Raw genomic sequence first — 24,314 nt, forward strand, 5'->3', positions numbered from 1 at the left:
GTCAAGTCGGAACTCGCGTCGGATGATCCTATGGATTTGGATGACATGGTCTTCTCCGATGACGAGGAGAGCCAGGGGGTCGCTATGACCTCGGTGGAGCGTCGCGACCCTGCAACGATGTTCGCTGGTGAGGAGCAGGAGGCCGTGTGGCACGCGGAGGTTTCTATGTCAAGGAAGTGCACAGCAAGTGCAGACGTCGTCGACGAATGGGCGATGAAGTGGACGCGGTCACCGCGCCCCTCGGTGGCATCGCCGGTTCCACCGTCACCTATGGCGAACTTGGCTGAGCGAGCCAGGCGGTCCGAGGAGCGGACTGGCATTTGTACGCCGATGGGACCGGTGCCAACGCCTAGCTCACAGCCGGAGAGGCCCTACCTACCGTGGGTTTGGTCGAGCAGTCCAGGCGATCTGAGGAGCACACTAGTGCCCAGACAACGCGTGACTTGCGGTCAAAGGATGCTCCGCCCGCTGCTCCGGTCAGGAAGTTCTGAGCCGGAGGTTGTAGTGACTCACAGACCAGTCAGGAGCCGGTCAGGACGACTTCACCCCCGTCTGAAGCGAGGGGGCACGAGTCGCAACCTGGGAGCAGTCCTCGTGCTGCAGGCCCGTCGACATCGAGCTCTGCTTTCAGAGTCATGCCGCTCACCTCCCAGTATGTTTTTCTTTCTATTGTTTTTTGATATTCCGTTGGTTGAGCTTTTTCGGAGGGTGACTTACCTGCACTTTCTGTTAGCGGTCGGGGAATGCCGGGGTTGAGCATCGCTCCAACCCCCACGCAGGGGATTTGGAGGCCCACCCTACAACATGTCATGGCGAGCGAAGGGGGCAGTAGGGTGGCGGCGGCAAAGCCTTCCCTCCCAGGGGTGGTGCCCCTCGGGTCGGCTATTGACAAGGCGGCAGTGGTGGCATCAATGTTGGCGGCGATCCCAGTGTCGATGGTGGGGGTTGTGTCGGAGGTAACTCTCGCGGCCCCTCCTCCACCGGTCGCGGTGGAAGAGATGAGGGAGGGCGAGCTCCCTATCTCACCGGGTGGAGGGCCGCACGACTTATCCTTGCCATCGAAGCTGAAGGCGCCAAAGGGAAGTGCGACCGGGACGGAGTTGGGATGCCTGGCGGCGTTCCATGCGAATGAGGTGGTGAACATCCCATCTGACGACGAGGCGGATGTCGCGGCGGAGCCACTAGTGTCCCCGTGGGAGCTGGCGGTGGTCCAGTTGGAGGCTGGGCCCTCCGGTGGTTCACCGAAGGGTGACCTAGAGTGGCCCTGCCCTGAGGACCCATCGAAGGCACGGTTCATCCTTCGGGATTCCCAGGAGCGTTAGCTCTGGGACATTTTTGGGGGGGGGGGCAAGGGCATGCCACGGTGTCTGAGCTCACCAAGCTGTTCGTGAAGCTTGAAAGCGCCCGGAAGCAGGCTCAGTTCGCATGGCAGTTGGTTGAGGGCGACCTGTAGCTCGCCGTGGAGGTGAGTTTCTGGTACTTGTCCTTGCCCTTTGAATCTTTCATCGATTGTTTTTAGCATGCTTGTTTTTCGTAGGATATAAGGAAGATGTCATCCTGTAAGTCTTACTTCCTCCGGTCGGAATACGCCTGGATGGCTGAGCTCGAGCATCGGGTAGAGTCCGCTCACTGTGAGTCCCAAGATCAGGCGCCTGAGGTGGCCACGGTGCAGGCAGAGGGGCGGCGTGTAGCAGAGCGGACGACTGCCGCCGAGCAAGGGCTTGAGGCGATGAAAGCCCGCCAGGCGGAGACTAAGGTGGGGTTGTAGGCATCCCTGGCGAGCACTAAGGCGGTGCTTCAAGAGGCCTTGGCCGCCCTTGAGCCAGAGCGGAGTGCTTTGGCGTCGGAGCGGATCGCCCTAGAGTCGACAAGGAAGGCCCTGGAGGCAGAGCGGAGGGCTTGGTCGGAGGCAGACTAGAAGGTGCTCATGCTCCGAGGCCGGGTGATGGGGACGAAGGAGGCGAACGCTCGGCTGTGTGCGCAGGCGACTCAACAGGCGGAGGAATTCTCCGTCCTTGAGAACTCTCACGCTGGTACATACCCTTTCTTGTTTTTTGTTGTGTTTGTTTCTTTCTTTAGCCTGTTCTTGAGCTTGTCGCCCCTCCTTCAGAGCTAGATGGAAAGGTGAAGACACTGAAGCAGGACCTGGAGACGACCAAGGCGACCCTCAGCCAGAATGCGGAGGAGCTGGCCAAGTCCCATGAAGAGCGACGTGCTCTTAAGGGGGGCCTTGACCAGATCCACAACATTGCCCAGCTCATCGTCTCGGAAGTCTTCGGGTCAGTGCCAAGCACTAGCACGCCTGCTGTCAAGCTAGAGGAGGTCCCGGACGTGGTCAAGGACCTTGTCAGGAGCGGGCTGTTTTATGGGGCGTCGGGGGTGCTGACCTTGGTGGCAACGCACCACCCGAATCTAGACTTCGCCACTATCTACAGTAGGTATGCTAAAGGCCTAAGCATGGAGGACATCTAGTCGATCGGGGAGAGCTTGCTGCCGCACGCGCGATCGGTGTCGGAGCAAGTCTTCGCCGAGTGGGTATTGGACATTCGCCATGAAGACATGGCCCGAAGCATGCGTGGGGAGGATGCTTCCGAGCCTGCAGATAGCATGGAGCCTAGTTCGGGGGGACATCACCTTATCTCTGATTGAGCCGAACATCGTGCCGCCGGGGAGTGAGCAGCCCGTGTCTTCATCGGTCGCGCCGTCAGTAGATGTCGCTGGGCCAGTTTAATAGCTTGCAGAATATAAGTAGTTAGTAAACGTAAAAAGTTTTAAGTTCATGGGGGAGCCCCTGTGTAAAATGTTTGTGTGTGTTTTAGTGACTGCAATCGGTTTTTGTTTTTGTGATGGAGTTGCTCCATTCAGGGAAGCTTGTTCCCTTTCGTTCCTTAGCTTTTCCTTAGCATAATTTTGTTTTTTATTTCTTTCTTTCTCGTACCTACCCATTTGTCCCGTAGGCTGCAACCTTGTGAGCCCAGGGCATGGCCCGCGAGGCTCGGTCGCTCATAACCGTAGGAAAAGGCGGGGTGCGATCAGTCGGAATGTTTTAAAGAAAAGCTACGTAAGGTAAATCAAAGGAACGAACTGCCCTTTTATTCGGGTAGGAAGGAGTTTCTCCATATGAAAGTAAAAGAGTACTTAAAGTAAAAACAAAATAGAGGGGTAGTAGAGCCCCCTAGTGGAGCCCCCGAGCGCCCCGAGCCGAAAAGTGTTCGGGTCAGGGTGCTTTTATAGGAGCGTTCGCTAGGTAAACAAAGGTAAGACTGAAACTTAGGAAAAGAAAAAACGACATAGGTGTTCCAAGGTGCTCGGAGAGAGCATTGTCATTGTTGTCCTTCAGTCGGTAGGCATCCAGTCAGATCACTTCATCCTTAAGTCGTCTGGATCCTTGCCCGCTGTGCCCCCTTCTTCGGTTGCTGCCTCCTCGCCTTTTTCTTTCTTTGGCATGCCAGTCTATCTCAGTAGGCGCTTGAGAAGCTGGCAGTCCTTATAGAGATGATTGACAGGATAGTCATGGTTGGTGCACGGGCTCTTCATGAGCTCGTGAAAGTGGCCTAGAGGGTCTTGCTGGGGCTGCGTGCTCACGTGATCGGCCATGGCAACCGACGTGGAGTTGGCTGGTCGGCGGCGATCCTTTCTGTTCTTTTTCCCCTATGCATAGAGGGGCCCTCGTCTTGATCATGGAGCTTGGCCTTACCTTTGCCGTGGCCTCCGTTGAACCACGGTGGGAACGACGCTTGCTGGTGGTGTTGGACAAAGGTCCGTGGTCCTAGGCTGTCAGGGCTGGGACTCTGGTCAACGCTGCGCGTGTCTCGGTTCGGCCCGACCCACGCGTAGACAGGCGGTTGGCACAGAGCAGTCGTCAAGTTGAGGTGAGGTGCCATTATGGCTTCCTATGCCGCACTCTATGGTTGTTGCAGTGATAGGGTGTAGTGTCCCATCTGTTGTGTCCCTATTCCCTAGATGGGGAGTGAGGTCACGAATTGGCATCATGATACGGAGCACTCCACTTGTTGAACGGCGGCGGTCTCCAGCAGTGCCCAGAGGTTTCGGTGGATCACCCATTCGCAAGGGTCGTTCGACTCAGACAGGTCACGCAGAAGCATTGCCATGGCGGCAATGTTCTGACTGGCTCGAGCAAACTACGGGGGATCGGTCCCCCTAACCGGGGTGTTGCGCTAGGCCTGACGGGCATGACCCCGAGCGCCGTTCGCTGGTCTATGCTCACGGGGCATAGTGTGGTGCGCCGAGCGCGCTGGTACAGTCGGTGGCTGATGCGGCCACTATCATCGTAGATCCTCCCCGTGCTCACGTGTGAGCTTAGGGATCTCCGCATGAGGGCTCAGAGGGGCATGAGTCCGTGAGGACTCCGTTACCCCTGGCGGCTGCTCCGGAGCGTCCGCCATAGCACACTCGCGGGACGGACGGTGGCTAGGTGCCACGTCGCCGATGCTGGAGCCATCACTCCCAGCGTCGTCATCCATGATGTCGAGGAAACAGGTGGGAGCATAGCTTGCCATCCCCATAAATTCAGACGTGAGAGGGAGCGGCGCCATAATTTTTTGGAGCCCCCGGGCGCATGCGTCCGCAGGAGACACGAGGCCATAGGGGAACCGGTCGTACAATGGCGGCGATGGGGACAACGGCAACCCTCTGGGTATTTGGCGGAGGATAGAACGTAGTAAGTGAATAACAACATGTATATTACTCATAGTGGGGTTTGAGCACAGAGTTTGCTTGGAATGAAGTGCAGATGCCGCGCCATTGAAGTCACGTGTCCCGGAGTCGATGGAGGACGTCTCTCCGACGGGTGCTGGGTCGTGAGTCTCCTCGCGGAGGTGGAGTATGCCAAGCCAGTTGGCGACGAATTCTAGGCTTCCAAAGAGGAAGGCCTGGAATGGCTCGAAAATAGGTGGAACCCACATCCCGGTGGGCGAGAGTGCGGGAAACTCCAACGAGTCGAAGCAAATCGTATCGCCCGAGCCCGCCACGACGGGGGTGGCGGAAGTATAGGTCATCCGATGACCAAAAAAGTATTGAATGTACAGCGTCTTCCCCACGGACAACGCCAACTGTCGGTACAGAAAGTGACCAACTAGTGAATATTTGTAGTTTTACTGTACGTTGTGATCGGGGATGGCCTAGCACTCATTGACACAGGATTTATACTAGTTCAGGCAATATGCCCTACGTCCAGTCGGGGTTGGTCGGTGACTTTATTCCTGAGCCCAGATGCTCGAAGTTTGCTGTGGGGTTACAAACGAGAAGGGGAAAGATGGGGTGTACAAGAGGCCTGGTTGGCTCCGGTTGGAAGGGCCGAGAGCGACGGGGACTCCGCTATGACCTAAATGTTCAAGCGTGTGCTTAAGGTCTGAACTTGGCGGTTCTGTGGTTGTGAGCTATTGGACTAATGAATCCAAAGGAACTGAGCTTGGATGATTCGGTCTCTTTTGTTGGAGAGAATGCATCCCCTTTTATGGATGAAGAGGATGGCTTTATAGGTGAGAGGGAGAGGGTATGGATGTTGTTAAGCCTTGTTACCCACGCCGATGAGGATTGGATAATAGTAGGCGCCCACAATACTGTTGATGTCATTGTAGAATGTCAGGTGCACGTGGAAGGTTGCGTTGTCTTCTTCAGGAAGGGTTGACGTCGGCACTTGCAAAATACTGTTGAGGAGTCTCACCACGTTTACCGGGTATGGTGAATCCCGACGCCTACAACACTTTTGATGCCCAGTGGCATGTGAGGGGCTTTTTGCCATACGGGAGTCCAGCAACGCCTACAATACTATAGGGATAAATATTGGCGCCTACAATACTATTTGTGTCAGGGTGGTTGTGGAACACTATTCCCACAGGTGTACAAGGTATGGTCCCTGTACCGTGGTTTGACTCGCGTGCTGCTTTCTCCGTTCGTCCCTGGTCCCTTCCGAGCGGGCGTCCCCAGTCGGATGGCCCCAGTCGGCTTAGGTTGCGCCGATCGGAGAAGAGCGGCGAGCAGGGTTTTTACGTACCCCGGTCGGAGAGACGCGGGGTCAGGGTCGGAGTCGGAAGTAGGGCTCGGGGCAGGCCTTCCGATCAGAGAGGCCATCCGAAAGCGGCTGGAGCCCGAATCGAGCGCTCCGGTCGGATAGGTGGGCTGAAGTAGCTGACGAGCGGCCGTTGCTCTTCTTGGGCCTGGTCTTTCGGTCGGTTGCTGGACCGTCCTTTTGCCCTGTTGTTTTTAGACTCTCGGGTCGAGCCTTGGCATGGAAGCCGGTCCCTGAGGGACCCCGGGTTTATAAACCCGATAGAACCAAATCAGCACCATGAATACCTAGTGATTTAATTATCTGGACCTACAGTAGATGCTTACTCATGTCTTGTCCATTTTATAAACGTCTGCATTGTAGAACTGGCCTCTGATGTGTTTTACCATCATATGTCCATCAGAAAACTTATTGCCATATAGTCCCCATTCTTTATTCTTATAAAAGCAAATTATTGCCACAATGTATAATAGATGCCATGTGCACTTGTGCTAATTCATGAAGATCCTAGTCACACCAATGGTGCATCTTTATTTGGTGGAACTTATCTCTACTTGTAAAAATATTTTCATGTGTTGGTGCCACTCTGATGGTGTGGCAGCAACAACAGTACCTAGCTTCATGCCTGTGCACTTGTGCTAATTCATGAAGATGGTAGTCTCCTTTTCAAATACCCACTCTGATTTAATGCATGTGCACTCTGATTTTCAAATGGCATCTGCAGTGGTTACTAATTTAATTTTAGCAGTACTCATCACTTGCTTATTATACTTGCAGTGCATATAATTTAATTAACTCTTGGCTTATACATGTACTATTGTATTTTACCTATAAAAGAATTTTCTGTTCTATATTTTAGAATTTATTGCGAGATCTCATAGTATTATTTATACTATGATCAGCAGGACTATTCCTATTTTGGTTAGGAGCTAGGGCTAATGGATTATATTTTTTTGGAATTGCAGTTCTCCATTAGAATTTTAGTTAGGAGCTAGGGCTAATCTAATTTGTCACTATTCCTGATTATGAATCCAAATACTATTGTCATGCCACTAGAACTGATGTTGAACTTTTTGTCTACCAGGATTGAGAGGCTTGAGTATGCAGGAGGTCTAAGGTCTTCATATATTTATCAACATCACTAGATAACCTAGAGTTCTTGTAACTTCTATGAGAGATTTATGCTTCCGCCTGTTCAACTCTATTTTGTCTTGATCAAGACTGGAAATGCTTATTGATCAAGACTCTATTTTTGTTTGCTACTTGTCTGCTACTTCTCCTCTCATTTCAGTCCCTTGCTTTTCATACATGTAGATAAATGTTTACCGTCAAGTTGCTATCAAACAAGTTGCTAATGTATACTGTAAGTTGCTGTCAAACAAGTGACCTTGATTTGCTGTCAAACAAGTGTTTACGTTAAGTCGTTAAAGTTTTTATTCCTAGCTGAAACGAACGGGCCTCATGTTATAGAGTATTGATTCCTGGGCCGGATCCATTGGTGACCAGGTTTCAATGAACCACCTGGATTCACTCGATCCGGCCCAGAAATAGAAACAGGCCTGCTTTCAACCTTGCACAAACGAACGAGGCCTAAGTCTGCCAAAGTAGAGCAAAATAGTATTGTTGACTATCATCAAACTGACTGCATGTAACCAAGGCAGGGTGGGGAGCACTCGCGTGGAGCCATTGGAACACACTACGCATACAACTTCCACTCTCACATCACATCCCCCGAGTTGACATCTAACCGAGTGCTCAGTGCACAAACAATGCAGACTTTTTAACCGAGTGCTCAGGGCACTTCACATGAACCAGTATAATAAATTACGGTGTCCCATGTGCTACTCCTCTATGTCACTATGTCTGATTTTGTATGATTACTCGTTGATGGTACGTAAAGCTGACGTACGCTGACCAAGGGTACAAGCGGAGGTGAAATACCCAAGTTTTTTTTTTTTTACTTTTGCATGTAAGACACTCTGTTTTTTTAATTACAGACGTCCAAACACCCCTCCCCCCCAACTCACACGCACAAAAAAGAACACTAAATACCTAGCCCTAGATCTGTCTCATCCCGTGATTGTTGGACGACTCGATGTTTGGTGTGACTGAGCAGACGAGGAGAATGCAAGATGGTTAAGCTTTCTCAGTTTTGATCATATTGATTTAACAAGCTCAGAATGATTCTCAAACTTAAATTCTTCCTTACTTGAAATGTTTAGAAAAAATGAGATGTATTAATTGTTGAGCTTTCTATTATGCTTGTCGGAACAGAGAAGCACCAAAAACATGATGTGTGTACAAATTCTCGAATTTACGCTTGTACAGTACTTCCATTAGCAACCGCCAACGAAATCATAATTTTGTTGAAACTAATGTCATGTGTGTTTTCGCTTGCTTATGAATACCTTACCAGGCTTGAATAAATATCCTTTAATTTATTAGCCTATATGAACTATTTTGTACTTTTCTGACCCGAACTTTTTTTACCAAGTAGGATTTGGATCGGAGAGAGTATATAGATGCTTATAAATCTTGGCTCGATCAGCCGCGCAGACACTGACTCTGTTCGCTTTTGCTAAAAAGCTATGGTTGAAATTAGTGTTCGCTGATTTGTTGGAAGAAAAAATACTGTTCGACGAACAAACAGGGCCACTGCCTGCCAGGCGCGATTTGTCACCAGTTGTCACCAACGGTCCGTGTCACTATCGGTACGGATGACGTTTTAGATAGCTCACTCACGTCAGTTGGTTGGCTTGGACTTTTATTCGGAGGAGATGATGTGCGAGCACAAACGTTTTAGATACAGCTCGCGCCTGATGGCAACGCTGGGCCCGTTCCCGTTGATCTGTTAGTTATGTTGCTCCGTGGTTCTATCTCTCATACCCAACATTTTACATAGTAGTAGACCATAACCACACTACTCCACTAGTACGATCGAGCTCCCCGTCATGCATGTCCATGTGCTCGTTTCGCTAAAGTTTAGCTTACGTTATGTTTACGCTGATTTGGTGTGAGAGAAAAATACTATTCTTTCGATGAAAAATAGGTTTGCAAATTTTACCAAGTGAGCCATCGCCGCGTCCGCGAGATCTGTGTTCGTGTCGTGTGATCGTGTCCCCTCTACTCGTGTCGTCGGATCGCGCGCCTCGGGTGTCCGGTACGCGTGGACGGCGTCGGCTTCTCCCACTCCGATCCCCCCGCATGCTGCTCCTGCTGCCCGCTGCCGCTGACTTTGACGCTCTCCATCGGCGGACCGGGACCGGACGTAGCGCGGTAGCTGACGTGCGCTCTGACGCGTTTCCGCGCTCGCTGCCGAGAAAGGAGTCGGACGGCCGCCGCTGCCCGCTGGTGAGGTGGCCGAGAAAAAGTCAGAGCCGTGCCTGCACGACCCGCGCCACCTCCTATTCTCCGTCCCGTTTCTGACGATGCATTCCGAAGAGAGACATACTAGGTATTGGCTGATGACTAGCTAACGACCATGGCTGGCGTGGCAAGAATAAGAGGCAGATACAGCTAGCAGCCGCAAAGCAAGCAGAGGAGCAGCAGCAGGCCCCTGTGCTTCCAAAAATGCAGAGTGGACACACGCTTTTGCCTACTGGAGTGATGCTCAAAGTGAATATGGCTGAAAAGCCAAAGCCAGGTGTCGTGTTTGTGTCGAGAACAGAGGAAGAATCCCAACTGAAAGTCTCATTGCAATCGGCAAAGAGATTTTGTTCTCACCACCGTCACCATTCATCCACCAACCACAACCGAGCTAGAGGTAGCCGATGTCCAAAGACCGTACCTTTCAACGTGCCTTTTCCCTTTTGCTTTTTGCTTTGACTGTTTTATTTCATTGGCCGAAAAAGGGCACAGGGGGTTTTCAGTGGTGCCTGGTAAAACCAAGCGTCTTTTCTTTTTATTTACCTGTGGGGGGGGAGCAGTACACGTCACTGGGGTAGGAATATTGCGTTTAGCCGCAATGTAGGTATCAAAAGACTAGAATTGTCAATCCAATAAGTCTTGCATGCAAGTAATCATCTCATCTCATCAAGAAATAAAAGTCCTGGCTGTTTGTCTCTGGCATCCGTGAACTTGTTCAAGTTAACTCAGCTTATAAGCTTAACAAATCTTAGCCCAAAAAGAAAGCTTCACAACTGAAGTCTAAGAGATTGCTTTTGTCATGTTTGAAATGTGGCAATTCTATGGACTTGGGGTGGCGTACCTATCATTCCAGACAAGATCTAATTGCACGTATGGTATTAATCCCATGGATTGAAGTACGAGGTAAAGAAGACGTCGTTTGGTATAAGATTTCCCCCAACAACTTGTCTTCTAGTTGATGTTCTCCTCGTCTAAAATTGCTATGGATAGATGTTTTTACAAGAAAACCAAACTCTGTACCACGTTTATTCAACACTATTTAAAAAACAAGCAGAAATAAGATCCACCTTATGTTCTAGGGCACCTTCAAGGCTTCAATATCACATCGTAATCAAGGGAAAAGAGATTGATTTACTGTCGTACAAGTTTGGTGGTCGCAGTATAAGCATCGATTTTTTGGTCCTTACACTGAATTTTAAAAAAAATCAAAATCACTTTAGTTTACACTCACTGGCTATCGAACTGCTTGATGCTCCCACAATAAACTAGTGTGCATAGCCCTTCTGATATTTTGTTACATAGCAATCGAACCATATTTGGAATCCAATTTTGGATTATGACACCATGGTCCAATATGCATGGTTCGATTCTAGGTGGCTGCGGTTTGATATTTTTTTCACCACACACTAGAGCTACTAAGTACCAGGAGCTTCTTCCAATACATACGTTTTGAGGGAAATTTCGTGTCAATGTGTTCCCACTTGTCCCTTTTTTATAGGTCAGGCAGTTTGTTCATATTTCATGCATGGTAGGGTCCTATAAATAGAAATTGGAAAAAAAATACGTTTGATTTGAGATTAGGCATATATATTTTTCAAGAAAACTAAACTTTATACTACATTTTATCCAACACTATTTAAACTTAAACAGAAATAAGATACATCATACATTCCTATGCATCGAGCCGAAGGAAAAGAGAATGATTTACTGTTGCATAGTTCGGCGATATCACGTTAGTTTACACTTGTTGGCTACCATACCACTTGATCTTTCCACCATCGGCTAGTGTGCATAGCCCTTGTAATATTTTGTTCCATAGCATTCGAACCATATTGGGAATCTGATTTTAGATTCTAACACCATGGTTCTCATGCTCTATCAATTTTTTTTTTCAATTCATCGCACGCTATAGATACGTTTTTTTTCGTGGGGAGGTCAAGCAGTTTTATTCATACTTCATACATGATATATTCATATAAAAAAGGAATTCAAAAGGAATTGCTTGAAATTAGGCTGCAGATCTACTTCGCACGAGTACACACAGGTGCACATGCGCCGTGTAAAGTTTCTTTCAACGGATACTCCCATTGTCTCCCCAAAAGTTGGGGGGTATAATTCGATTAATTTAATAATTCCCAAATCAGGAAAAAGAAACGAGAAGCGTGGTGGACCCCGGCAGCAACCACGAAGGCTCCAGACGCCATGCCGCTCCCTTCCCAGCACGCGTCAGCCGGAAGCCGACCGTCCCACTGCAGCTGGGCCCCACCGGCAAGCGCCCGTCGGCGTCAAACCAGAAGCCGATAAATAGCCGCGCCGGGCGGGGAGAGGTGGCGCTCCTCACCGAGTCACCGGCTTCGGTGTCGTCGCCTCGCACCACACCCACCGGCCACCGGTCCACCACCCACCTCTTCTTCTCCTTCTCTCTCCACCTCGCGAATCGGAGGCCAAGTACACTGCCTACCCAAGCCCCCGGACCGGGAGCCAAGAGCAGAACAAGTAGTACAGGGGGTGTTCTCTGCGACGGCGAGGACGCGAAGCGGACCGGATCGCGGCGCCATGTCGCTCGACGAGCTCGCCGACAAGGTACGCCGGCTCCTCCCGATCCGTCCGCGCTAGCTGCGCTGGGGCGACTCCTGGTGGCGGTTCGGGCGGCTGGGCGTCCGATTTCCGCCCAATTTGCTTCGACGGAGTGTTTGGTCTAGCTGGTTCTGATGAATGCGTGGTTTCCGTGTGGCAGGAGCCGTCGTCCTCCGAGGAAGTTCAGCTCGCGCCGTCGGATTCCATGTTCCGGGGCCTGAGCCCTGCGCCGATTCCGATCCCAGCTTCTCCGAGCATCAGATCATTGCTCGACTCGGTACGTGCAGACATGTATAGATGGCCCAAAGTAATGTGTGCCCGCTCTGAGTTCGTCTCGCTCGTAGCTCTGTTCTTCGTCGTGCGATTGCGTAGTAAGGGCGGGCCAATTAACTAGCTGGAGTGTCCTTGAGTTTTACGTCTTCTGTTTTTGTCGTACAAGTGTTTTAAGTAACTAGCTTATCTTGCGAGGCTGGGGAGTTCCTGGACCAGAAATGCCAATGGGCTTGACCACCTCCTTTCCCCAATTTGTGGGGAAAAGATTGATTCCGTTGTTTTTAGTGTATTTGTTTAAAAACGTATTTAGTACAGGCATTTGCATAGTATGTGAAACTTGAATTTGTGATTCGATTTCAGCTACAAAGTCACACTGATTGCAAATCCGAGTCATGCACATGAAAATACGAGGCTAACATATTCCAAGTTTAACATTGCATCATTTTGCAGTTTGAGCCTATTTAAGCTCTGAGTTAAATAAATAGATCAGCATTTTATTGGGTATTAGTTATGGAGTTCAAAAGTTTGGTGAGTCTAAATCTGAATTTATCTGAAAACCTCTCAACGCCTTATCTGTGAATTGAAACTAAGCTAAATATGTCATTGCAATCTTATACGACTGGATACATTTATTTCTGGAGGCAGTTGAGTTTATTTTTTTAAACAGTCGTCAGATGTCCCATTGTTTTACATTCACACTGACACACCTGCTTGTATTTTAGGTTTCTGATGAGAGAGTAAATGTAGATATCGTGGCCTCACATCAAAGTGAAAATGGATCCATCTCTACAGCTAGTTCTGCTGTTTCACTAGAATCAGAGAAGGCAGCATATGAATTTCTTGCTCAAACTCCTGTCAGGTCAACCGATGCACACCTTGTTGAGTTTTCAGAAGCTATGAGAAGTAAGAATAGACATAATTTCTACTTTGACTGAAGCCTAAAATGTACTACAAAAGTACAAACATATGTAGAACCTTCCATTTACTATTAAAATAATAATTGGTATAAATTTTTGTGAATTTGAAGCTGTTGCAAAAGCCTTACGACGAGTGGCTGAAGGGAAGGCTGCTGCTCAAGCAGAGGCAGCAGAGTGGAAACGTAAGTATGAACTAGAGACAGCGCACAAGCTGCAGAGTAAAATCAAAGGTGAGATTTGTGCATTTGCTATTGATGATTTTACTTCTAGTGAAACAATCTCATAACTTGAGCGATCCATTAACTATTGCTTCAAGTTTTTTGTTTGAAAACTTGGGTAGGAGCTCTGCCTTTCAATTAAGATAGGAATGAAAGAGCTATTGCTTCAAGTTGCTATCAATGTTTTCCATTTGATGGTTTAGTTGGTGAAGCAACCACAAAATTCCAAGCAGGTTGCTACACATGCGTAGGCCCATCCAGCAAGGGGTATGGTTGGTTTAGCAAATTTTAGACTCTGGCCCCTGCAATGTTCAATTGTGACTTGAGGGTGTGGGGGCTATCATAGCATCATCGGATGGATCCCAAAATTAGACACACGTATTACATTGTGGAATACTCTAATATTGTGCTTTGCATATATACTATTTGTTTCTCTTGAGCAACTCGAGTTCTATCTTGTGCAGGCTACAACAGTTGTATCAGTAATGACTTGGACAAACTGGCCAGCCAACTGACTCTGGAGACACCTGCACCTGATCAATTAGGATGTTGCGGTAAGCATGGTATATGTGCACACGAGGTTCTGCAGGACGAAGTTCCTGGAGCTATCCCAAGATCTAATCACAAGGTGGTGGGGAGAAAGGCATCATTTAAACTTTCATGGGGATGTAATGGGGATAAAAATGGTCAGCATAAGCATGATTTTGTGTCCTTTGAAAAAGGTGATATAACAACTGCAGAAAGGAGCAATAAGCAGGTTGGTCCATTTGTCCTGTTCAATTCATTTTGGAATGGCAGATAGTTCTAGAAATTTTTACCAAACAATTGTCACACTTTTGCTCCTCTCTCTTCCAATGATGACAAATACTTCACTTTCAGATCTTACTGAAATGGGAATCACCGCCACAAACAGTGCTTTTCATTACCAAACCGAATTCCAACTCTGTGCGTGTTCTTTGTGCTGAAATGGTCAGGTGTGTTCTCTTCCCTACTTTGCATCACCACTACTTATCCATTAATATACTTAGTAATTTTTCCATAATTCTGAGTTACAAATGCTGTCACACTGTACCATATGAAAACCAAATTGTCTTAAATGACATAATTCAATATTTTTAGAAATCAACACCCTTGATATGTTTTTGTGCCTGATGAATCACAACTTACATGGGTTATATGCTACTGCACAGGTAGCCTGTATATTGTGCTCACGCCATTGAAAGGTTTTGAATTATTTTTCCGCAGATGGCTTAGGGAGCATAAAAATACAAACATCTTTGTTGAACCACGTGTTAAAAAGGAACTTCTAACAGGGGATTCCTACTACAACTTCGTCCAAACATGGGATGATGGTAAGAGGTTTAACTTATGTGATGCGCTTCTTCCATGTGCTCCAGATTAGCAGTTCAGGACATAGATTACTCAAGAAGATATTTTTTCTTTTTGTGATGGGAATTGAATAAATTAATTAATAAGGTATAGTAATTTGGAGAGTGTTTATGGATAGCTTATACATGCTTTTGAAAGACTCTAGCGCTGCTCAGGTTATATGAAGTTTCTGCCTCATCTTGTTATTTGTATGTTGATGTTCTGTTATCCAATTTACCCATGTAATTTGCAATGCATATTACTATTGTGGAGAGAGTTTATGGATGCTGATGTTCTCAAATCCAACCTTACTGGTCAGACCACAATGCTGTCTTTTTAGTAACACATTCTTTGTCCTAAACTGCGCACGGTAAAAAAAAAGACAGATTGGAAGGGAGAGATTGCCCCCTCCAACATATTTATGAAATATGGAGGAAATGAACCTGGGTTGGTCACTGAGCACAGTATTAAGCTGTGTTTGTATCACTATGAATGATGCAGAACTTGTTTGAGTCGTGCATGTTGCATGTGCAGCAGCAGCAGCTGTCTTACAGTTGTAAACCTTAGTAGTACTCCTACATTTAATGTTTTCAAAAAAACTTAATCCATTTAGCATAAAAACATACTTTTCCACTGTAGTTTTTTATTCATCAGCATTCTTCATCTTCTACATTTGTATTGTCATGTTTTAGATCTATCTAGATTGTTCCTACAATCATTCTATTGACATATCACTTCCCGTGTTCTGGCCAACTCGTATAGATGAGGAGATAAAGATGCTGCATACAAAGGTTGATCTAATTGTAACTCTTGGCGGTGATGGAACTGTTCTGTGGGTACGCATCCATTTTCTTTTATATTTCAATTGTGATGCACCCTTGCAAAATGTTATCTGGACTTTGAAGCTTCTTTTTTTAATCTATTTTGATATAGTGATACCTTCAGTTTCTGAGGTTCCTATTTGTTCCCTTGTCATGTCAGTGTGGAGCTTCATCCTACATACTTTTTAAGATTCAAAAACAAATTATTACTCCTGTGATGATTTTTTGAATATGCGGAGCCTTAGGAGGATCGCATGGACCTTGGAGTCAGTTGACTGGCTTTGCCTCAACCAGCTAAACTTTGATCTGATCCGAACATTTGGACGATAGACTATTTCACAGAAACTCCCATTTTTGGACACATATAGTTTACGTGGTAACATAACATCCGAAATTGAAGGTCTGTAGATCCCTCCAGGAATGGTCATGACAATGTGCTGTCCAAGCCAAATTTATGGTAGTCTTGCTTTTCTATGGAAGATGGCAGTTCTTATTCAGGTGAATTTTCAATAATAAAGTGAAGAGTACTAATACAATTCACTGTGGGAACCACCTTAGTAGCTTACATGTTCCATATTTTAGATGTTTTATTTAATGTTAGTATTTTGCATGTTGCCTGCCTGCCAACTGCTGGACAGCTTGAGTGTCTATGCTTATTCTGATAATATTCTCGTATGTTTATTTGGACTTGTAGTTTCACTTAGTTTTTATTTTACTCAACTGCTCTCCAACTGAAACTAGAAATTTTCTGGATCCCTCTTAACAGGCTGCATCGTTGTTCAAAGGACCAGTTCCTCCAGTTGTTGCATTTGCCCTGGGATCACTGGGCTTTATGACGCCTTTCCGTATCCTTTATCACCAGTGCTAACACGCTCTATGCAATAATAACCTAGAACAGCTGGATTTTACTGGATCTCGGAAAACCTATTTCTGTTGGACAATAAATTGCATGTGAAGCTTTCTTCTATCCAATTGACAGTCCTGTTTTTATCTATTGTGTTGTCCTTAACATTTTTTTTCAGCAAGCGAGCAATACCGTGAGTTGTTGGACAATGTGCTGAACGGGCCATTTAGCATCACGCTGAGAAACCGAATACAGTGTCATGTAATACGTGACGCGGCAAAGGATGAAATCGTGACTGAGGAGCCATTCTTAGTGTTAAACGAAGTTACAATTGACCGAGGAATATCATCTTACCTTACCAACCTGGAAGTCTACTGTGACAGTTCTTTTGTTACTTGTGTACAAGGAGATGGACTAATCATATCAACCACATCTGGAAGTACAGCATATTCATTAGCAGCTGGAGGGTCCATGGTTCATCCTCAGGTATGGCCCCCAATTGATTTATATGGCGTTAATTGGCCAATTTCAGTCTTCGTGTTTGGATTGTTACACAAATCTTCTTCCAGTGGGGGCTCAGCATTACTTGTCCATCCTGCCATTTCGTCGTGGTTTCTAATGTCTAGCTGGACTTTGCAGGTCCCAGGGATCCTTTTCACCCCAATCTGTCCGCATTCCTTGTCATTCAGACCTTTGATTCTGCCTGAATACGTGACTCTCCGCGTTCAAGTGCCGTACAACAGCAGGGGGAATGCCTGGGCATCCTTCGATGGCAAAGATCGACAGCAGCTATCGCCCGGTGACGCCCTGATCTGCAGCATTTCCCCTTGGCCTGTGCCCACAGCCTGCCTTGTGGACTCGACCACCGATTTCCTCCGCAGCATCCATGAGGGCCTCCACTGGAACTTGAGGAAATCCCAGTCATTTGATGGCCCGCGTGATTGATTCAACAGTTTTTCAGTTATATATCAGTCCAGTGCCAGAATTCAAGCTGGGAATCCTCAAAGTGCAGCTAACATCAAGAGGAATAACTGTACCTACTCGAGGGTGCTCACCTTTACCGTTCCATTACTTACTTATAAATGTATACAAAGTTGCGTGCGTTTAGATATGAGGTATAGTGCAGAGTCCAAATATATAGCCATGGCCATGCATTTCTGTGCTTCAGTGCTCGATTATAGCACACGTGGCAGAAGATATGTACACTGATTCCGGATAAAGTATGGGGTGAGATAGATAGATATGGATGGCAACGACTGAACATGTTGAATAATACACCACCAAAGTATGCATGTATACATGTGATGCTCCCCAGATCTGAATGAAATAATCCGCGAGCCATACACTATGAGATGGCAGCTTCTGTTACAGCTTGTAGTCATGCGATCTGGGCACTTGTGACGATGGATGGGGAAGCCTCCGTCCCTTTTTCAGCTTCCATGCTGATAACTGAACTGATGAATGGAGTCATGGAGTGGGCATGCTCTGCTGCTGCTCCTGTGACGGCCAGATGGGTGCCTGCTGCCCACTTGGAGTTGAGGGGCGAGGGCGATCGGTCACGCGTTTTGAATCCGTGATCAGGATTAACAAAAGTTGAGTAGCTTTCGACGTGATTCTGCGGCTGCTTTTGCCCGAATTAAAGGCCGAGTATAGAAATTAAAAACGGCCGGCGTATGATTCTTTAACCAATCCCTTTCCACAGCTGCAGAGTGTATGTAGTCCAGTAGCGAGCTTGTGCGCGCGCGCGCGTCGTCGCCTCTATCGCCGTGCGGTGTCGTGTTCCGGCGAGATGGATTCCTCCGGCTTCCCCACCGCCCAGCGTCACAGAGGCGGGGGCGGGGTGGCATGGCCATGGCCAACCCGAGGACCGGGCCCGGACCGGAGAACGTGAAGTCCTTTGTTGCTTTCCTTCTGTCCAAACCTACCCCCTACTCGCGAGTCACGGGCAATCCAATCCAACGACGCGCCCTTCCTCCTCTCCCCGCCTCCGATGGATGCCTCCACCATGCACACCCCCAAAACACAGCTCGGCGCCGGTACCACTACACTACCCCCTCCTCTTCCGCGCCACTAGATCTCATCTACTGCCAGCCACCGTCGTCGTCACCGACTCACCGCCACCATATCTATCCCGTCCCAGAAACATTCTGCACCCGCAGCTGCAGCCTGCAGAAATGGCCACTACTACAGCCACCTCCCCGCCTGCTCTCCTCCTCCTCCTCCTGCTGCTCATTGGTGGCGCGCCACCAGCGACGAAGGCCGACATGCCGATGACGGTGAACGAGGAGGTGCTAGGGCTGGTGGTGTTCAAGTCGTCGCTGTCCGACCCGACCGGCGCGCTGGCCACGTGGACGGAGTCGGACGCGACGCCCTGCGGGTGGGCGCGCGTGGAGTGCGACCCGGCCACCTCCCGCGTGCTCCGCCTCGCGCTCGACGGGCTCGCGCTGTCCGGCAGCATGCCGCGGGGCCTCGACCGCCTGCCGGCGCTCCAGGACCTCTCCCTCGCCCGCAACAACCTCTCCGGCGCGCTCCCGCAGGGGTTCTCCCTCCTCGCCTCCCTCCGCTCGCTCGACCTCTCCTACAACGCCTTCTCCGGCCCGCTTCCCGACGACGTCGCGCGCCTCGCCTCCCTCCGCTACCTCGACCTCACCGGCAACGCCTTCTCCGGCCCGCTTCCGCCCGCCTTCCCGCGCACGCTCCGGTTCCTCGTGCTGTCCAGCAACCAGTTCTCCGGCCCCGTGCTGGAGGGGCTGGCGGCCGGGAGCCCGCTCCTGCTCCACCTCAACGTGTCCGGCAACCAGCTCTCCGGCTCGCCCGACTTCGCGGGCGCGCTCTGGCCGCTCGAGCGCCTGCGCACGCTCGACCTCTCCTGCAACCAGTTCTCCGGCCCCGTCACCGACGGCATTGCTAGGCTCCACAACCTCAAGACCCTCAGCCTCAGCGGCAACCGGTTCTCCGGCGCCGTCCCCGCGGACATCGGCCTGTGCCCGCACCTCAGCACCATTGACCTCAGCGCCAACGCGTTCGATGGTCACCTCCCTGACTCCATCGGCCAGCTCGGCTCGCTCGTCTACTTCTCCGCGTCCGGCAACCGGCTCTCCGGCGACGTCCCCGCTTGGCTCGGCAAGCTGGCCGCGGTGCAGCACCTGGACTTATCCGACAACGCGCTCACCGGAAGCTTGCCGGACTCGCTCGGCGACCTCAAGGCGCTCAAGTACCTGAGCCTGTCCAGGAACCAGCTCTCCGGCGCCGTCCCGGCCTCCATGTCCGGGTGCACCAAGCTCGCCGAGCTGCACCTGAGGGGAAACAGCCTCAGCGGCAGCATCCCGGACGCTCTGTTCGACGTCGGGCTCGAGACGCTCGACGTGTCGTCCAACGCGCTCTCGGGCGTCCTGCCGTCCGGCTCGACAAGGCTGGCGGAGACGCTGCAGTGGCTTGACCTCTCCGACAACAAGCTCACCGGTGGCATCCCCACGGAGATGTCGCTCTTCTTCAAGCTCCGGTACCTCAACCTGTCCCGCAACGACCTCCGCGCTCCGCTGCCGCCGGAGCTCGGCCTGCTCCGCAACCTGACGGTGCTCGACCTGCGTAGCACGGGGCTGTACGGCGCCATGCCCGCCGACCTCTGCGAGTCCGGTAGCCTCGCCGTGCTCCAGCTCGACGGCAACTCCCTCTCCGACCCCATCCCGGACAGCATCGGGAACTGTTCTTCCCTGTACCTCCTGTAAGTGTTGCTACTTGTGTAGTTGTGTTGCGTTGCAGTGTGTCACGATCACGAGTTCACGACACGTCACGTCGCGTCCGTTTGACCATGGTGGTTTATGCATGCACTGCAGGAGCTTGGGGCGCAACGGCTTGACGGGGCCGATCCCGGCGGGCATCTCGGAGCTGAAGAAGCTGGAGATCCTGCGGCTGGAGTACAACAACCTGAGCGGCGAGATCCCGGCGCAGCTGGGCAGGCTGGAGAACCTGCTGGCCGTGAACATCTCGCACAACCGCCTGGTGGGGCGGCTGCCGGCGTCGGGCGTGTTCCAGAGCCTGGACGCGAGCGCGCTGGAGGGCAACCTGGGCATCTGCAGCCCGCTGGTGGCGGAGCCGTGCAGGATGAACGTGCCCAAGCCGCTGGTGCTGGACCCCAACGAGTACCCGCACGGCGGGGCCGGCGGCGGTGACAACAACCTGAAGACGAACGGCGGCGGCGTGGGGGCGCCGAGGAAGCGGCGGTTCCTAAGCGTGTCCGCCATGGTGGCCATCTGCGCGGCGGTCGCGATCGTCCTCGGCGTCATCGTGATCACGCTGCTGAACGTGTCGGCCCGGCGGCGGGCCGAGGCGGCGGGTGGTGGTGGCCTTGGCCACGACCAGAAGAAGGAGGTGGACGAGAGCATCGTCACCGCCAGCACGACGACCAAGTCGCCGTCGTCGCCGCCACCCGGGGGAAAGGGCAAGGGCAAGCTCGCCGCCGGCAAGATGGTGACGTTCGGTCCCGGGAGCAGCCTCCGGTCGGAGGACCTGGTGGCCGGCGCCGAACGCGCTGCTGAGCAAGGCGACGGAGATCGGGCGTGGCGCGTTCGGCACGGTGTACCGCGCTCCCGTGGGCGACGGCCGCGTGGTGGCGGTGAAGAGGCTGGTGGCGGCGAACACGGTGCGGTCGCGCGAGGAGTTCGAGCGGGAGGTGCGCGTGCTGGGGAAGGCGCGGCACCCGAACCTGCTGCCGCTCAAGGGCTACTACTGGACGCCGCAGCTGCAGCTGCTGATCACGGACTACGCGGCGCACGGCAGCCTGGAGGCGCGGCTGCACGGCCGTGAGGAGTTGCCGCCGATGACGTGGGAGGAGCGGTTCCGCGTGGTGTCCGGGACGGCGCGGGCGCTGGCACACCTGCACCAGGCGTTCCGGCCGCCGCTGGTCCACTACAACGTGAAGCCGAGCAACATCTTCCTGCTGGACGATGAGTGCAACCCGGCGGTGGGCGACTTCGGGCTGGCGCGGCTGCTGCCGGGGAAGCTGGCGGCCGGCGTCGGCAGCCGGTTCCATGCGGGCGGCGGGATGGGGTACGTGGCGCCGGAGCTGGCGTGCCAGAGCCTGCGTGTGAACGAGAAGTGCGACATCTACGGGCTGGGCGTGCTGATCCTGGAGCTGGTGACGGGGCGGCGCGCCGTGGAGTACGGCGACGACGACGTGGTGGTGCTCATGGACCAGGTGCGCGTCCTGCTGGAGCACGGCAACGCGCTGGAGTGCGTGGACCCGGGCATGGGCGGGCACGTCCCGGAGGAGGAGGTGCTGCCGGTGCTGAAGCTGGGCATGGTGTGCACGTCGCAGATCCCGTCCAACCGGCCGTCCATGGCGGAGGTGGTCCAGATCCTGCAGGTCATCAAGGCGCCCGTGGGCGGCGGTGGCAGAATGGAAGCCTCCTCCTTCTGATCCATCCTGACTGTCAGTCACGAGTCACGGCCAACCAACAACGTCCCAGCCGTGTCCGTTGGGCGTTGGCATGCAAGCAACGGCATGTCATCCCTGGATGCCATGCAAGCAACGGCATCTCTCATCCCCTGGCCTGGCCTGCTGCAGCCTGCAAGGCTGCAAGTACTATGTGCATTCATGCTAGTGTAGCATAGCAACCACAGTAGGGCAGGTTACTCCTAGCTCCATCTCCTTTTCCATGCATGTTCATTCATTCAGCTCTACTGCTGCTGCACTGTGTACGTGCCAATTTGGCAATTTTCTCCAGCTCTGCCCTTGTTTAGCTGCTCGAAGTTGGCGCCGCCGTAATACTGTAGCACTGTATCATTCGTTTGTGTTTGATAATAATTGTCCAATCGTTGACTAATTAGGCTCAAAACGTTCGTCTCGTAAAGTACTACCAAACTGTGTAATTAGTTTTTGATTTCGTCAATATTTAATACTCCATGCATGTATCGCAAGTTTGATGTGATGGGAAATCTTCTTTTTACGTAGTGCCAAAGTTTAGATTTTGGTGGAAACTAAACGCCCCCTCTGCTTCTCCTCACCTCGCTTTTGGATGGATGGAATGGATGTCAACTCATCTCAGAACGCCTGCCTTCTTTCTACAATTCCACTGCTGTTGTAGTTGCCGTTCTTACAGGTTGACACGTACGTCTCGCCGGCCGGTGGGTGAGTTGTAGTTGCAGGCAGGCAGTGGCAGCCAGCGTTGCTACTGCAGTTCTTCCTTGTTGTCTTGCTCAGCCGTCGTCTTGTTGCCATGATGCTCATGGAGTAGCATGTGAGCGCACAGCGAAAGTGTGCGTACCTGAGTCCGGGCCCCGGGTCCACCAGCCTACACGGCAAAGCATCAGGATCTTGGAAATGCATTATTATGCAGGTTTGGCGCCATTATTATTATATATTGCTTGGACGGCGGCTGGGCCATATTCTGATCAGATTGACATCTGTTCCGTTCCACATATATGCATGTAGTGCAGTGGAGGAAGATGATGTGGACAATGCAACACCACGCTCGTCTGATACGGAATAGATGCTGCTGGATACATGCAGCAGCTCTTTTATCTTGTGTCACTGAAGTGAATGTACAGTTCTGCGAGCAAAAGAGTTATAAGAACTTCCAAACTGGAGGGACATGTTTTGCCACAACTTGCGGATTGCAGCTACTTGTCTTGGTCTTCGCTGTTCCCATCTTCAGTTTGTATTGTATCCAGAGACTTAATAAGTTACCTACCTAGCTTAACTGATCCTTGTATTTCTACGGAGTCCGGATGTGTTTGTTGAGACACGTTTCATATCCTCGATAAAATTAAAATCTGATTTCTTCTCATTCTAGTTTTAAGAATCCAACAAACTAGCTAAACGGTTTCACGAAATGATTTTTGATTCATCAGAGAAGCGTCTCTGAAGAGAATCTAAATCCTAAACATTTCTATAAGAACCGAAACGCTACCAAATACACACGAATTTCACTCATCTCATGCAGGTTAACTCCTCAAGGGAGGCAAGGCAGCAAGGTTAGGCGAGCATGCAGCCCTAGTGGGCGCCATGCATATTCAGAATCGGACCACTGTCTATACTATTTGGTCCGATCCCACTTTCACCTTTCTTGACCTGTCAGTTTAATCTACCCTTTTTCGACATGCCACTGTTTCGTTGCACTTTGGACCCGTGGTATCATATGATTGACCCCGTACCTAGTGCGTGCAATTAGATGCGGATATATAGTTGCCATGCTCAGCAGTCAGCAGCACGCCCTTGCATTGCGAAAAAGGGTGTCTTCCCAGAAATCAATAATTTTTAACTTTGACCAAATATATTTAATAAAATATTAATATTTATAATATATAATTAGTACAATTAGATAGATCGTTGAATATACTTTCATAATAAATTTATTTGGAGATATAAATATTACACGTATTTTTTATAAACCTAGTCAAAGTTAAAAAAGTTTGACCAACATAATTTTTATAGTGACTCTATTATTTAGGACCGAGGGAGTACAGGTTCCATGGCACGTGCAACACTATCCACAGGCCAGAGATCCTGATCTGCATGATTGCACCTACACTGCTTCGAGTACGGTATTTGGCACCTATTACTTCATTTCTCTCTCCATTCCAAATTATAAAATGATTTCACTTTTCTAGATATATATAATGGCCTGGATGATTTAAAACTAATGTTTAGATGGACTAAAATTCAGTTGAGCTAAAGTTTATGTAGATGACTTTTAGTCAAGTGGTGTTTGGACTTTGGATACATGGACTAAAAGTGAACTAAAGAAAAACTACTTATAGACTCATGGACACCTTTAGTCCACATTTGCCAACTAATGGACTAATGGAAAGTTGGAGTAGAAACTAAGCTTAGTCCACTTTTAGTTCACATGTTTGATACATATGGACTAAACTTTAGGTGACTAAACTTTAGTTGAG

At 50.2% G+C, this 24,314-nt stretch overlaps 1 protein-coding gene and 1 pseudogene across 2 annotated transcripts; both read left to right on the forward strand.

Annotated features, from left to right (window-relative positions):
- Positions 1-11,670: 11,670 nt before the first annotated feature.
- Positions 11,671-17,783, forward strand: LOC136451116 (probable NAD kinase 1). Of its 2 annotated transcripts, XM_066451862.1 has the most exons (11): positions 11,671-11,980; positions 12,135-12,251; positions 12,970-13,150; positions 13,275-13,394; positions 13,847-14,139; positions 14,262-14,356; positions 14,628-14,734; positions 15,513-15,586; positions 16,338-16,416; positions 16,594-16,901; positions 17,055-17,783. In XM_066451862.1, the coding sequence occupies exons 1-11, from the start codon at positions 11,954-11,956 to the stop codon at positions 17,358-17,360; spliced, it is 1,707 nt and encodes a 568-aa protein (XP_066307959.1). In that variant the 5' UTR covers positions 11,671-11,953; the 3' UTR covers positions 17,361-17,783. The 2 variants fall into 2 exon arrangements, with proteins under 2 accessions (XP_066307959.1, XP_066307960.1); XM_066451863.1 differs by lacking the exon at positions 12,135-12,251 and having other exon boundaries at positions 11,674-11,980.
- Positions 17,784-17,929: 146 nt separating this feature from the next.
- Positions 17,930-22,306, forward strand: LOC136451114 (probably inactive leucine-rich repeat receptor-like protein kinase At3g28040; annotated as a pseudogene).
- Positions 22,307-24,314: the final 2,008 nt, after the last annotated feature.

Source organism: Miscanthus floridulus, chromosome 5 (assembly GCF_019320115.1).
Source record: "Miscanthus floridulus cultivar M001 chromosome 5, ASM1932011v1, whole genome shotgun sequence".
Classification (NCBI taxonomy): Eukaryota; Viridiplantae; Streptophyta; class Magnoliopsida; order Poales; family Poaceae; genus Miscanthus; species Miscanthus floridulus.